Here is a 14,320-nt window from a genome sequence, read left to right as displayed (position 1 = left end):
AATAACAACATCGACAATGGTTAATACTTTTTCAACATTACTATGTGTCAGGCACTATGCTAAGTGCTTTACACAGGTTACTCCCATGATCATCCCAACATCCCTCATAAGCAGGTGCCATTACTATCCTGCTTCACAGATGAGGAGTCTGAGGGTTAGAGATACTGACCTACCCAATAATAACTGATGGAACCAGGATTGGAACCCAGGCAATCTGACTTCAGAGCCTACATTCATTAAAGAATGGGGAGGGAGAACTAAGCTACATGCTGCTAGGTATGACAAACAAAAAACCCAGCCCAAAGCAGTCAGCAGCACATTCACACTGCCAGTCATTGTTAATCAGTGTTTTTAATTTTCAGAATTATATGGAGCATCATAAAATTAACTGAATCCATTATCAAAAAGGGATTAGTAGTTAAAAACAAGTTCATTGTTGAAAACAGGAAAAATAATGACACTGATTTTAAATGATAATCCATCAGGTCAAAATCAAAAAAATCAAGTCGTTAAATAAAACAAAAGAAGCAAATATATACCTTCTGTTATTAAACCAACTCTGGCAATTTAGTCTCAAAAAACAACATTATCACATTACACCAATGTATTTTTAATGTTATTGGCTTTGTAATTCTGTGTTTAACAGAAAAAGGATATTTGTGGTTTATATGCAAATTAATTGAGATATTTAATTATATACAAACTAAAAGAATATGGAGTTTTACTACTCTTACTTTTGTACATAATGAGGTTAACGTCGAAACAAAACACTGGAAGGTGTCAATAACTTTTTGTTTCCTCTAAAAGGGGCCAAGGAGTTAAACAAACAAAAATGGAGAGAAATGTAAGCTCCTTGACAATAGGAATCTGTCTTTTCCTCCACTGTATTCATATTCCTAGTCCCCTAGCTCAATATTTGCTGAATGAAGGAAACATATTATCCAGATAGCAAAACTAACAAGATTATCACTTCATTATCAACTCAAAGAGGGAGACACCCAGGAAAAATTATACAGGACAGGTACATCTTGACTGGGAGGCAAGAGAAAAGTGAACTAAAAAACAGTGGCTGCAGAGCATCTTCCCAAGTGCTACTTGGTAACCCTGTGAAGATACTATCATCCCACTTCACATATGAGAAAAGTAGCTTCGAAGAAACTATGTTACCCAAGGTCACACGTCTAACCTCCCTAACCACTTCTGTCACCTGCCCCTTCCCTTCTATCCCTTCAATTGATGACTTCACTTTACCTTCATTTAGAAAATAGAATTCATCTTCCACCAATCTCTAAACCCATTTGCATCTACAACCCTGTTCTCTGTCCTCCCTCCTGTTACAATAGATGAAGCATCTCTGCACCTATCATAGGCCGATCCCTCGAATCCCATCCATCCCTGTTTACCTTCATAAGGCCTCCATCTGGCTATGGCCTTACTTCTAGGACACTAAACTTATTCCTCAGATTGAGTTCCCCAGATGTAGCTGTCCCCAAACGTCTGACTGGTGTTTAAAAGGTAGTTTAGCATGAACGGTCAATAACACAACTAAAAGCACAGACGCTGACTACTGCCTTACAGAGTTGTGCGAAGACCAAATAAGATAGTGTAAATAAAGAACTGAGAATAACACCCAGCACATAGTGAGCACCCAATAATGTCAGCCATTATCATCATCATCATCATCATCGCAGCGGCTACCGCTGTTGTTGTTAAAGCTGTTTAGTTATTTCAGGCTGAAAAAAAAAAAAAAATCAAGCAGAGATGACTGCCCCGGGCTTCGCTGACAGCTCTGAGAAATGGTTTCTAACAGCTCGGCCTGGAGGGCGAGAGCTTGAGAAAGCAGAGGCCACGGCCGCAGGTTCCCTGGGCCCGGGTGTCTGTAACAGACAGACACTCACACGGACACACACACACTCGGCCCATCAACCTTTTCTCCTTCCACTTCCCTCAGTCCCAAGCCCAGAGGCCGCAGAGACCTCCCCGGGCTCACCTAAATCCTTGTCGTTGATCCCCAAGTGATTGTCCAGCTCAGTGCAAACCTTCGACACCAAAGACAGATACTCGAGTTTAGCAAGTTCTTCCGCGGGGCCTGGCTCCGAAACGATTACGGGCCCCGCCACGGCCACGGCCACGGCCACAGCCATGACTACAACTTTCCCCGGACCCCTTTCTTCACTGCCGGCGCTCGGAGGGGCCCTGGCCGGGTTCTAGCTTTCACTTCCGGGTCGGCGCACGCCTCTTTTGTTTACCGTAAATTGAGAACTTTAGAAACTTCTCACGTCGCAACTGGATGGATCATAGAGATCAGACAGGAAGCGCTTAAGGAAGGGACGGCAAGAGTGGGTTACTCTGCACGCCGACTTGCGCCCTCTGTAGGCAAAAGAAATCTTCGCCCGCCCTCGGGTCTGTTCCCTCTGAGCGCGCTCCCGCCCTTCGTCGGCAGAGGGCGACCGTCGCCTGCGCAAGGGGCGCCGGGAGGGAGCCGCGAACCGGCCACGCCTGCGCTTTTAGTAGACTCGAAAACACCTTAAGGCAAGTCTGGAAAAAGCAAAACTGGCTTTGCTGTAGATTCGCATATTCCCTGGGTTCGCTTCTTCGTGGCTTCTGTTGTCGGATCTCAAAAGACTTTTGGCAAACCAGCAGGTTGTGGACTAACTGCTGTCATTTTACAGATGAGGAAACTAAAACGTCTGCTATCCAGCTGGGTGGCCTTGGGCAAATTAACCTCTGGCGCCTTAGTTTTCTCATCTGTAAACTGGGATAATGTTACTCTAACTGGGTTTAGGTGAGAACTAAATAGATAACTAACTATACAAGGAGCCTGAAACACAGTAGTCACATTAAAAATGGCAGTTACTGTTATATCCCAAGGCCAAGACAATGGTCAGTCTGGGACCCCACAGAGCCACCTGCGGCTTCTCTTGTGATAACCTCCTTCTCAACCCCCAGTATTCCTGATTCCAGTACCCTCAGTCCTCTTACCACTTGTTCCCCCAAATATTAGCTGCGCTGTGAACCCAAGGTCATAACCTCAGGTCTCCCAACTTCTACTTCAAGTCCCTTTTTCCTTTGTGGTGGGGATTTCCCACACCACAGTGCTCTGTGATAAATAAGGGACAGGAGGTGCCCCAAAGTGAGTGGCTCCCCAGTCAAAAGGGGAGAAAATCTGACTCTTCTGCTGCTTCTTGCTTTGGCTATGTGACATTGACATACCTTTGGGCTCTGCTTCTCCAACATCTCACCAAGGACTAAAGAATGGCAGGAGGAGAAAACCTAAGCAGTCGTTTTCACTCTCTCCAAGTACTCCATGTTTCCAGGTTCCTAGGACTGTACCCTCTGAGTTCTTCCTTGTCCTCCCCTTTCTCTTCCTCCTTCCCGTGAATGGAATGGAAAACCCTGCACTTGATTCAATGTGTTCAACTTGCCAGCTTGGAGTTAGGACTTCAAGGATTTATTCCACCTGAACGTCATATTTCTATTCTGCTTTCCTCCAGTATTTAACTGAAAGGGAGAGCTGATATGGAGTTTGTTTCGTTTTAAAAGCTCTGTCAGAAAAGGGGCTGTAGAATCATAACATGTAATAGTCGTAGCAATAAATACTGTAAGAGCTTTTACAATTACTTGGAAATTATTGAGCATGCATCTCAATAGTAAATATTAAAAGCAAAACGTATTAAATTTTATTTAAGTATGCCATTAACTGCACATTTTCAGAAGTGACAGTTTTTATGCAATACAGCTATTTCCTGTAACACCAGGAATTTTTCAAAGACAAAAGAAAACAAATATATAGATACAGATAATTTGACAGCCCAAACACAGATGCACATGAAATCCTCCTACTCTCTCTCCCAACAAAAGACACTGAACCAAATGTAGTTGGAAAGTAAATGTATTCTAACTTTCCTTTGCATAGAATATATATATTTTTAATATTTCAGATACTGCTTACTCATTGTGTGACTTTCCTTGGACAGCCTCCATGTGGCCTTTAACATAGCCATTGATAATATAGCCCAGTAAATAATTTACCTCCACAAATAGCTTACACTCAGTCACTACCCACACCACTACCCATGATGGATAAGAAATTATTTCCCACCACTCTCTTTGTAGTAACAAGAGTGTTGCTTTTCTGCCTGTTCCTAGATTGATATATGTGTTCAGCCCTACCCCCAATTCCCACATTATTTCTGGTTTGTTCCAGAGACTAGTCCCAGCTCCTGGCATTTGGGTAAGAACGTGGGGGTTGAGGTGAGGTAGGAAGCAGAGAAGAAAGTACTGAACTTAGCAAGCCTAGATTGGGTGGGAAAGGGTAGAAATAATCTAAGTATGTGTACGGGAAAGCTAGCATCCTCAGGGAGGTTGGTAAGAAAAATCACAGGGCTTCCTGTCACCAAAACAAAATAATGTTGCTGCAGTCAAGACAGCCCTGGCTTTTTCTGCTGGGGTAAAACTGGAATCACAGGGGAGATATCTCTGCTCTCAAAGGCAAAATCAGAATGATTTGCTTCTAACATGTGACTGCCACCTGTCATTGTCATTCATGCAGAGACTTCAGAATAATGGCCCCTTCTTCACTGCTCCACTGGGGCCCTGACCCAACCAAAGAGCCTGGGAACATCCTAAAGACGCTGGTGAGAATGGCCTGAGCCCTGTCATCTGAGGCCCTAACCACTGGGCACAGGACCCCAGAGAACGGGAAACGCCCTCTCTTTTCACTCTTTGACTTTTCCCCCAAATTCTTCTGTGAATTTGAACGAACTTATCAAATTTGTATTGAACATCTACTTTGTGCCCAGACACTGTGGCAGGTTCTGGAAAGGATCATGAAGGAATCTGAAAGGTAGTGAAAAACATCAAGGAAGAACCAGAATATTCTAAATGCCACACTTGGCCAAGGGAGCTCCTGGCAGACCTGTGTTTATAACTCAGGTCTCTCTGCTGCCTAAACATGAGGGCAGGTGATTAGAAGAACAAAACAAAGCAGATCTGTCCCCTGTCATCTGAGGGCAGCCAGGGGGCGGGGATGTGTGTGTGTGGATCTCACAGGGCAACTTATCCTGTTGCAATCCATTATTTGTCTGCCTTATCTTCTAATGGCCAAACACAGCCTCAATTTTGCACACAATATCCCTGACCTCAAATTCCCTCTCTACTTAGGCCATCACCCTGCCATCAGCACTAATGGATGCTTTGGGCTCTAAATTCTCCAGGGCTTTATAGTATTAGGCAAAGAAATGTTCCTCTTCAGCAGGCTTTGGCTTTTTTGTTACAGTCAAGTTCCCTCTTTCTCCCTCACTTGAAGACGGTCTTCACAATGTCAGGCCAAAACAAAAACAAAGCCAGGAAGCCAGGCACTCAGACTCCACTATGATGCGAACTTGTCAAGAAAATGCTATTTCCCCATCTCTGCCTCTACACCTTCTGTGGTAATGGTGAGGGATTTTCACATGTTTATTTACAAGTTACTCATTTTTAAGTGACCCTGATTCAGGATCTATTGGTATTTCTTAGGCTTAGTTTAGGTTAGTTTTCTTTAAAAAGAAAACTTTTAAAATCCATATTACAAGGATGGATGACAAAGTAACAAGTTACATTGGGCTGTTGTTTCTCTCTCATGATTTTAATGTTTAGCCCCACCCTGGAGAAGTGGGTGTTTTTGTAATCTCTGGTTTCTGTTTGAGGTAATTCTTGGAACTTTTTTAAAGCTTTCCTCGGGAGAGATGCAAAAACGAGAACCAAGCCAAACCAAGAAGTGAGTTGATAGGGAAAAGGGAGAGAGAAGAGGGCTGATACTCCGATTCTGAGGTTCTGTTGACGTCCTATTTGCAAAGCCAAGCACGCAAACAGCTGTCCTGGGAGCCCAGGGCCAATAGTCTGGCCTAAGCCATGGGCTCTTGCCACTAACACAGAAAAGGCTGCTCCTCCAGGAGAATGGGTTCTCCGCATGCCCTCCGTCCCAAATATTAGAGGGTTCTGGCAGAGCCTGCCATATGCAGCTTCTTCCCCAGCACTCCAAGCCCTGGGCCTCAGGTAGAACAGCTATGGTGGTAGCAATAGCTGCTGCCCTTGTACCAGAATAGAGGCCCTTTCATTTTGGGATTACAGTAATTATGGTGATTTATGCCTCCAGAGTGAAAATTAACAATCTGGTGAAGTAACTAAAAATGAATGCATTCTTCCCCGAGTTCACCCCACCCAGCTGAGCCACCAAATAAAACCAGCATATGGGGCAATTAGGGAGCTGAGCTCCTGCTTTCAGACCACAGCATAAAGAGACGGAGATCACAGGCCCGGGCCCCCCTGCCTGGTTCAATAATGATCACAAGTCCCTAACAAGCATCCTCCTTTCCTCACAATAGTGTGTCAAGTCTGAGTCTTCCCATAAACACCAACTTGCTGTTCAGCCTCTCAAACAAGGTGATTTGTTCCAGGACATCGATGTTTTGCCTTTTTTTATTGCAAACTGGCTCAGGGAAGAGAAAGAGGGAAGTGAGGATAAACCTCTATCACATGGGTATGTGTGGGGCAAAGATTTTTTTTTTTTTCTTAGTCATGTATTTGCTTTTATGTGACCCAGAAAGACTCTCATCTTTCCTAACTTCCACGGCCCACTCTCAAATTTCGGTGTGAAGAGAATTTGTATAAAATTTTTTGAAAGAGGCCGGGCGTGGTGGCTCACGCCTGTAATCCTAGCACACTGGGAGGCCGAGGTGGGCGGATCGTTTGAGCTCAGGAGTTCGAGACCAGCCTGAGCAAGAGCGAGACCCCACCTCTACTAAAAATAGAAAGAAATTATATGGACAGCTAAAAAATATATATAGAAAAAAAATTAGCCGGGCATGGTGGCGCATGCCTGTAGTCCCAGCTACTCGGGAGGCTGAGACAGGAGGATCGCTTGAGCTCAGGAGTTTGAGGTTGCTGTGAGCTAGGCAGACGCCACGGCACTCACTCTAGCCTGGGCAACAGAGTGAGACTCTGTCTCAAAAAAAAAAAAAAAATTTTTTGAAAGACATAGAGGTCCAATATTGATTGATCATCCTCACCATTGAGCACACGCAGAAATCCCCAAGATAGTCCAAGTCTATCCCCATGGACTTGGACCTAATGGGACTTCACATGTAACAAGGATTGGTTAGGGTCACATTGTCAGCTGCTTGGAAAGTTGGATGTAAATGAAGTATTCACTCATTCATATTTCTCAGAATTGGAAGAGGTCTAAGAGATAATATAATCATTAGAGTGTGGTGGCTCATGCCTGTAATCTCCTCAGGAGGCTGAAGTGAGAGGATCACTTGAGCCCAGGAGTTCAAGGCTACAGTGAACTATGACCTCACAACTGTACTCCAGCTTAGATGATAGAATAAGACCCTCTAATTTAAAAAGAGTGAGCAATAATACAACCAAACCCACACATTAGATTCTATCATTATTTGAAATAGTTATATTCCTACATCTCAATCTATGAAATTCTTCTCTCTGACCCAATTTATTCTTTTTCTCTACCGTTGAATCTTTTCTTACTTTTCATGGTGTCTAAGTCTTTCATCTACTCTCTTCTCTCTAATTCATGAGCACTTTTAATTTCACTCATGTTTCTTCCTGGCCTAGACATCATGTTCAGCCATTTTGAAATTTGCTCACAGATGCCAAGGAACTCTTCCCTCCATTGGTTTTCTACCGTCCCTGACTTTCCAGCCCCAAGTGGCTCCTGTTGCCCTGTTTCTCCCCCCCTTGATTATGGGTATTGCTGAAGAAAGTTCCGAGGTCATGCTGGTTTGACCCAGTACAGATTCACAATCTCAAACCTCACCGGGCCGGGCTCCACTTGGGCTCTCCTTGACCCTGGCTTTCCATACAGTGTGACCCAAGACTTCTCAACTCTCCTCGAGTCCAAAACCCACCCCCACCACACTCATTCTCAGAAGACCTCACCTCCTACTTACAGGGAAGATAGAGGCCATTCAAGACTCCACCTCCACCCCTGCCCTCACCTCCATCTCAGAATGAGTTCACATTGTCACCCAATTTCTCCTTCTGCCTCGAGGAACACGTCTCTTTTCCCCACAGCTCACGCCTCCAACAGGCATCTTGTCTCGTCCCCTCCACTGCTGACTCCTCGTATCTCATATCCCTACCCTTTTGCTCTCTCCTTACCCTCTTCGTACAAACATTCTCAATTCCTCATCAACTTAAAAATAGACAATCTTTTCTCTGTCTGCCTCTCCCTCAACCTACTGCCGCTTTGTTTCTTGACACAGCCAGAGTTCGGGGAAGAGTGATCTATTCTCAAAGCTCTCCCCCCAGCCCCACCTCCAGCTGATCCACTGGGCCTCTGACCATTAGCTCCTACCCTCATGATGTTATTCATTTGTGTATTCATTCATTCCACAGATATTTATTGAGAGCCCACCATGTGCCAGTAATTGTCGAAACGACTCTGTCAGAGAGTTAACCCATTACCTCCTGATCCAGTGGTTCTCCAACTTTGCAGCACATTGGAATCACCTGGGATCTGTTTAAAATACTGATGCCTTGGCCGGGCGCGGTGGCTCACGCCTGTAATCCTAGCTCTCTGGGAGGCCGAGGTGGGCGGATCGTTTGAGCTCAGGAGTTCAAGACGCCACGGCACTCACTCTAGCCTGGGCAACAGAGTGAGACTCTGTCTCAAAAAAAAAAAAAAAAAAAAAAAAAAAAAAAATACTGATGCCTGGATCCCACCCTGAGATACTCTGAGTTAATTGGTCTGGGTGTGACCTGGGTATTGGGAGTTTTAAAAGCTCACCAGGTGATTCTAATGTGCAGCAAAGTTTGGGAACCAGTGTCCTAATCTCCTAATGTAGGGTTTCTCAAACTCAGCACAACTGACATTGTGGGCCCGGATCATTCTTTGTTGTTGGGGGTTTTCCTGTGCACTGTAGAGTGTTTAGCAGGATCCCTAGCCTCTACTTTCTAGATGCCAGTAGCACACACACCCCTCTCCACAGTTGTGATAACCAAAAGTGTCTCCAGACATTGCCAAATGTCCCCGGAGTGGGAGCTGGGAATCACCCGTGGTTGAGGACCACTGCCCTCATGTCTTCAGTTCTCATCCTCCATGACCTGTGTGTAGCACTGTGAAACCTCTCCTTCAGAAGCCTCTCCTTTCATTTGGTTTTCATGACACTGTTCTCTGTACACAGTATGTAAGGACATAGTAATATTCAAAAGGTATTTACAATCCCAGCACTTGGGGAGGCCGAGGCAGGAGGATTGCTTGAAGACAGGAGTTTGCACCCAATCTGGGCAACATAGCAAGACCCGGTCTCTACAAAAAAATTTAAAAATTGGCGGGGTGTGGTAGCATGAACCTGTAGTCCCAGCTACTGAGGAGGCTGAGGCAGGAGGATCACTGGAGTCCAGAAGTTTGAGATTACAGTGAGCTATGATCGCACTACTGCACTCCAGCCTAGGTGACAGAGTAAAACCCTGTCTCTAAAAATAAATATGTTTGTATAGTGGACCTAGAAGTTGCTCATAAATTTTTTGCTCACTTCTCATTAACCACATATCTGCAAGGAAGAGTAGAAATGTAATCTTTATTGTAGGCAGCTATGCATTTAGCTAAAGACCAGGGATCTAGTCCTACAATACTTCCAGATCATAACTTTTTCCATTTGTTGCCTCCCACTGGCTGGAAGTACAGTTATAGTACTATCGAGCCATCTTGGACCATGTGAGCAAAGGCATGACCCTGGGCTTGGTGGGGCAAAATGATAGGAGGAGGCTGAGTCTCTGGCCTCACAGAGCCACCATACCAACCCTAGACTGCTTACCCTTGAATTATGTAAGAGAGAAAGAAATATGCTTCTGTCTGGTTTAAGCCACCATTATGTGTGTGTCACTATTGTATCAGCTGAAACTACATCCTAGTAAGTAGATCCAGTCAGGTTCAACTATCATTTCTGGCAACTCTTCGAAGCGCCAATCCCACATTTCAGCTACTTTTTGGGTGCTCCATCTGGATGTCCAACTAGGATCTTAAACTTAGTATATTTAAAACCAAAGTCATCATTCTTTTTCCCACACTAATTCTTCCTGCTATTTTCCCTATTGCTGCATAAAAGGCAGTCCCTGGCCTGGCGCAGTGGCTCACACCTACAATCTTAACACATTGGGAGGCCAGGCAGAAGGATTGTTTGAGGTCAGAAGTTCTAGACCAGCCTGAGCAAGAGTCAGACTCCATGTCTACAAAAAATAGGAAAAAAATTAGCCAGGCATGGTGGTGCACACCTGTAGTCCAAGCTACTCGGGAGGCTGAGGCAGGAGGATCACTTGAGCCCAGGAGTTCAAGGTTGCATTAAGCTACGATCATACCAGTGCACTCCAGCCTGGACGACAGAGAGAGACCCTGTCTCAAAAAAAAAAAAAAAAAAAAAAAAAAGAAGGCAGTCACATTCTCAGTCACCCAGGCTCCAGATCTGTGATGCCTCCTTCCTTCCTTTGTGACCCCTACATCTAGTTAATAGCTCCCCACAACCTTGGCTCCCTGCACTGTCTGCATGTCCCATACACTTCAGCCAAACCAGACCACTTTCTATCCCCACTCCTAAATATGCCCTGTGCTTCCAGAACTGTTGCAGTTTCTGCACTTACTTCTACTGAAAGTCCCCACCCAGTAGGCCCTTCTCTTTAAAGGCAAGTCTGAGTCATCCGCCCTGAAGTCCATCTCAAAGCCTTGCACATGGTAGGCACACAAATGTTTTTGAATGGAACAGATCAAGTGGTTTGCCCAAACCCACATGGCTAGTTACAGATGTCCTGCCACATGATGGAGACAGCACATTCAGATGATAAAAACTATATTTCCTTCGTTTCTTATTGAACTGACAATGTCATAGCACATGGACTTCTCAGGATAAGGTAGTGATTTCAGAAATTCTAAACTACAATTTAGATAACTTTGCTGCTATTTTGAGCCTTTGCTATGCCATACACTATAATTATGTCCACGTGTCTGTGCAATACAGATACCGAATATAAGCATTTATGTGTTCATGGGCTAGATGTGAATCTTCATCCAAACATGCTGCAGCCTGCCTGATTCCTTATGGGCCAGGGAAGCATTCAGAATACCGAGATATATTTTTTTAAGCTGAGCTTGCTCAGGCCAAATTGAGAATCACTATGGGATCCTCTGGGCCAATTTTAAACAAATCAGAGGGTACCACAGCCAATAATTGAGCCACGGCCCAGGCAATAGAGGGAGACCCTGTCTCAAAAAAAAAAAAAGATTTTTAAGCCATAGGAAAAAAGAAGTGAATTGGTATTTACTGAGCACCTATATTTTAACTTAAGATCACTATATAATTTTTCTTGTTTGTTTCCCGGGCTAGAGTGCAGTGGCATCATCATAGCTCACTGCAACCTCAAACTCCTGGGCTCAAGCAATCCTCTTGCCTCAGCCTCCCGAGTAGCTGGGACTACAGGCGTTAAACAGTAGTTAAACCTAAGAACGAGATAAAGGTGTCAAAATGTGAGAGCTGTATACCTCGTTGTGGCATTGGATGATATTATTAGCCCCATTTTACATATGAGAAAACTGAGGCTCAGAGAGGTGAAGGAGCAGCCTAAAGGAACCCAGGTTCCCAGTGAATTTCCCAGTGTCTGGGAATGATGCCCGTGGTTTTATCTCTGCTACATGATCCCGCCCCCACCTTGCCACATTTGGTTGGTCTAGAACCAGCCACCTGACTCACATTAGGCCAATCAGAGTTCTTCTCCAGGATTTTTGAAATTGGAATTGAGGAAAGAGACCAGGCCTTCTTTGATAGTAAAGGTAGGTATGATCCATGAGACACAAGAGATACCAGAAACTATGATCCCCTCTTTGGGCAGAAAGCTGGACTGAAAGAATAAAGCCAACAGGTAGGAAAAACAAAAACAAAAACAAGAGAGAGTGCTGCCCTAGGGACACTTAAGTCCTTTATTCCAATTATCCCAGATTATAGATGCCCTAGGATCCTTCCACTAGATCCCCCTTCTGGCCCAAGCTGGGTCAAGCCATCTTTGTACAACTAGTAGCTGCAGAGTAAAGAGGCCTGGATGGCAGGGTCTGACCCTGAGCCCATGCTCTTTTTGCTGCAGGAGATCAAATTCACCTGGTCACTCAAATCTCATCCCTGACAATGTGGGAATGAACCAAAGGCACCAAACCCAGCCCTTCAACTTCACGTGACTCATGCACATTTCAGCGTCGATCTCCTGCAGCATGTGTGAAGCTGGTGTTCCCACTGGTGCTGCACATTTCAAGATGACACATGCACCTAGGGGCATGGGTTCAGAAGGAAATGCTACACTCCCAGCTGTGTGTCTACACTGGACATGGATGGGACATGGTGAATAATCAGTCCCACGAGGCCACACCCAGGCAAACTCGTACAGACTTGGAAGAATGAGAGGCGAAAACAGAGGATGTGGAAAGTCTGAATTAAAGGCAAAGGTAACAGGCCTTTACATGGTTATATGCTTTGCTGCTTCCAAAGTACTTTCCCTCCTGTGATCTTGTTTTGAGTCTCATGGCAACCCTGGACGGGTAGAAAGCAGATACAGTATTACCTACATTTTACAGAAAAGAAAATTGTGAAAAGACACTTCCCACGGTGCCAGGGGCATAGCAGGTGCTCAGTAAACTCTTGCATTCATTTCATGTGCTGTGGGTGCTCAGTGACCATTTGATGAATGAACAAATGAAGTGACTCATGCAGTGTGACATAGCTAATAAGGGGCAGAGGAGGCACTTACACTCGGGTTATCTTGCCCTGGGCCACACTACACAATGCTCCCAGACTGTAAGCATTCCTAACCCCTTCATGAATTCGTGTACTGCAAGTTCACAGACATTAATTCCCCACTGCATGAGAGAAGCAATTCTCATGGCTGCCAGCCCTGCAGAAAATTCTTCGAATAAATGCTTGCTGGCCCTAGAAATGATTAGATCTTCAAGCATTGAAAGGTCTTGCTTCTCAAGGAGGCTGTATCAGAAACCTACGGCTTGAGCACAAAAACACTCAAGAAAAAAAGAATGATTAGTACAGGAACTAGCAAATGATTTATGACTCGGACACATGGCCCCAAGCTCCTTTTGCTGCTCTTGGTGGCATGTGAAGCTAATTTGAGGAGGCAGCGGGACATTCCGTTACCTAAAACCCGTGGAGGTGAAAACCCTGCCTTATTAGTAGGCAATCCCAGCAGCAGAAAATGTGATTTCTCCTGCTGAGCACATGAAGATGATTCAGGCCTGTCACTGCTTTATTCCTTTGTCACCAGGAGAATATCAGTTCAGAAATCACATGCAGAAATTAGATCAAAATGTAAATGCGGGCAGAGGCAGTGCTGTCACTTGGGGAATCTCCCCCAGCTGAAGTTGCAGAAGCTCTTCCTGCACCCACTGGGAGACATCTGTCATTGACTGCCCTGGCACCTGACAGATGCTCCTGTTCCCGGGGCAGGCAGAACCAGCTGGGTGCAAATATCTAACTCAGATCTGTCTCGGACCATCTGGGTTCCTGGCTCGATTCCAACCAGACCCAATCCTGAGGAAATAAATAGAATAATTCCCATGGGGAAATGATTTGCTCCTTTGAACAGACTCCTCCAAGTCAGCCAAGATGAACCTGGGATCCCCCTTGGTTTTGGGGACAATGAGAATTCAAACATATCCCAGGTCTTGAGGTGGTTCTAGGCATTTGGTCATTCAAACGAGCGATTGAGCAAAGCAACTCGATGCCCAGTACAGGACAAATGCTGGGAGAGATTCAAGAATTGGTAAAAAGCCCCTGCCCGCAGAGAGTTTATAATCCATACGAAAAAGAAGTCACATCACCACAACAGGGTTTTGAATTTTTTTTTTTTTTTTGAGACAAGGTCTCACTCTGTTGCCTGGGCTAGAGTGTAGTGGCGTCATCATAGTTCACAGTAACCTCAAACTCCTGGGCTCAAACAATCCTCCCGTCTCAGCCTCCCAAGTAGCTGGGACTACAGGCACAATCTACACCACACCAGACTAATTTTTAATTTTTGTAGAGATGGAGTCTTGCTATGTTGCTCAGGCTGGTCTCAAACTCCTGGTCCCAACTAATTCTCCCACCTTGGCCTCCCACAATCCTGGAATTACAGGCGGGAGCCACAGTTCCTGGCCATCCACAGAACTCTTTTCATCTTGCAAACCTGAAACTCTCTACCCATTAAGCATTAACTCCTCATTCCTGACTCCCCACCTTTTTTTTTTTTTTTTTTTGACAGTGTTTTATGATGATCAGAAGGAGTGTTAAAAATG

General features: G+C 44.9%; 1 protein-coding gene across 5 annotated transcripts in view; it reads right to left on the bottom strand.

The window, feature by feature from the left end:
* Positions 1–14,320, bottom strand: part of DHX8 (DEAH-box helicase 8) — a 53,846-nt gene that overhangs the window by 28,645 nt on the left and 10,881 nt on the right. For 4 of the 5 annotated variants that reach the window (XM_069482653.1, XM_069482655.1, XM_069482654.1 and 1 more), the window contains exon 1: positions 1,991–2,183. The exons of the other annotated variant lie outside the window; for it this stretch is intronic. In XM_069482653.1, coding sequence (XP_069338754.1) covers positions 1,991–2,144 — 154 coding nt within the window. In that variant the 5' untranslated portion in view covers positions 2,145–2,183. Of the gene's footprint in view, positions 1–1,990; positions 2,184–14,320 lie in introns of those variants that run through there. 5 annotated transcript variants of the gene reach the window in all.

The sequence above is a fragment of the Eulemur rufifrons genome, chromosome 9 (assembly GCF_041146395.1).
Source record: "Eulemur rufifrons isolate Redbay chromosome 9, OSU_ERuf_1, whole genome shotgun sequence".
NCBI lineage: Eukaryota > Metazoa > Chordata > Mammalia > Primates > Lemuridae > Eulemur > Eulemur rufifrons.
The sequence above is the reverse complement of the archived record's forward strand: the minus strand, read 5'-3'. Positions and strand labels throughout refer to the sequence as shown.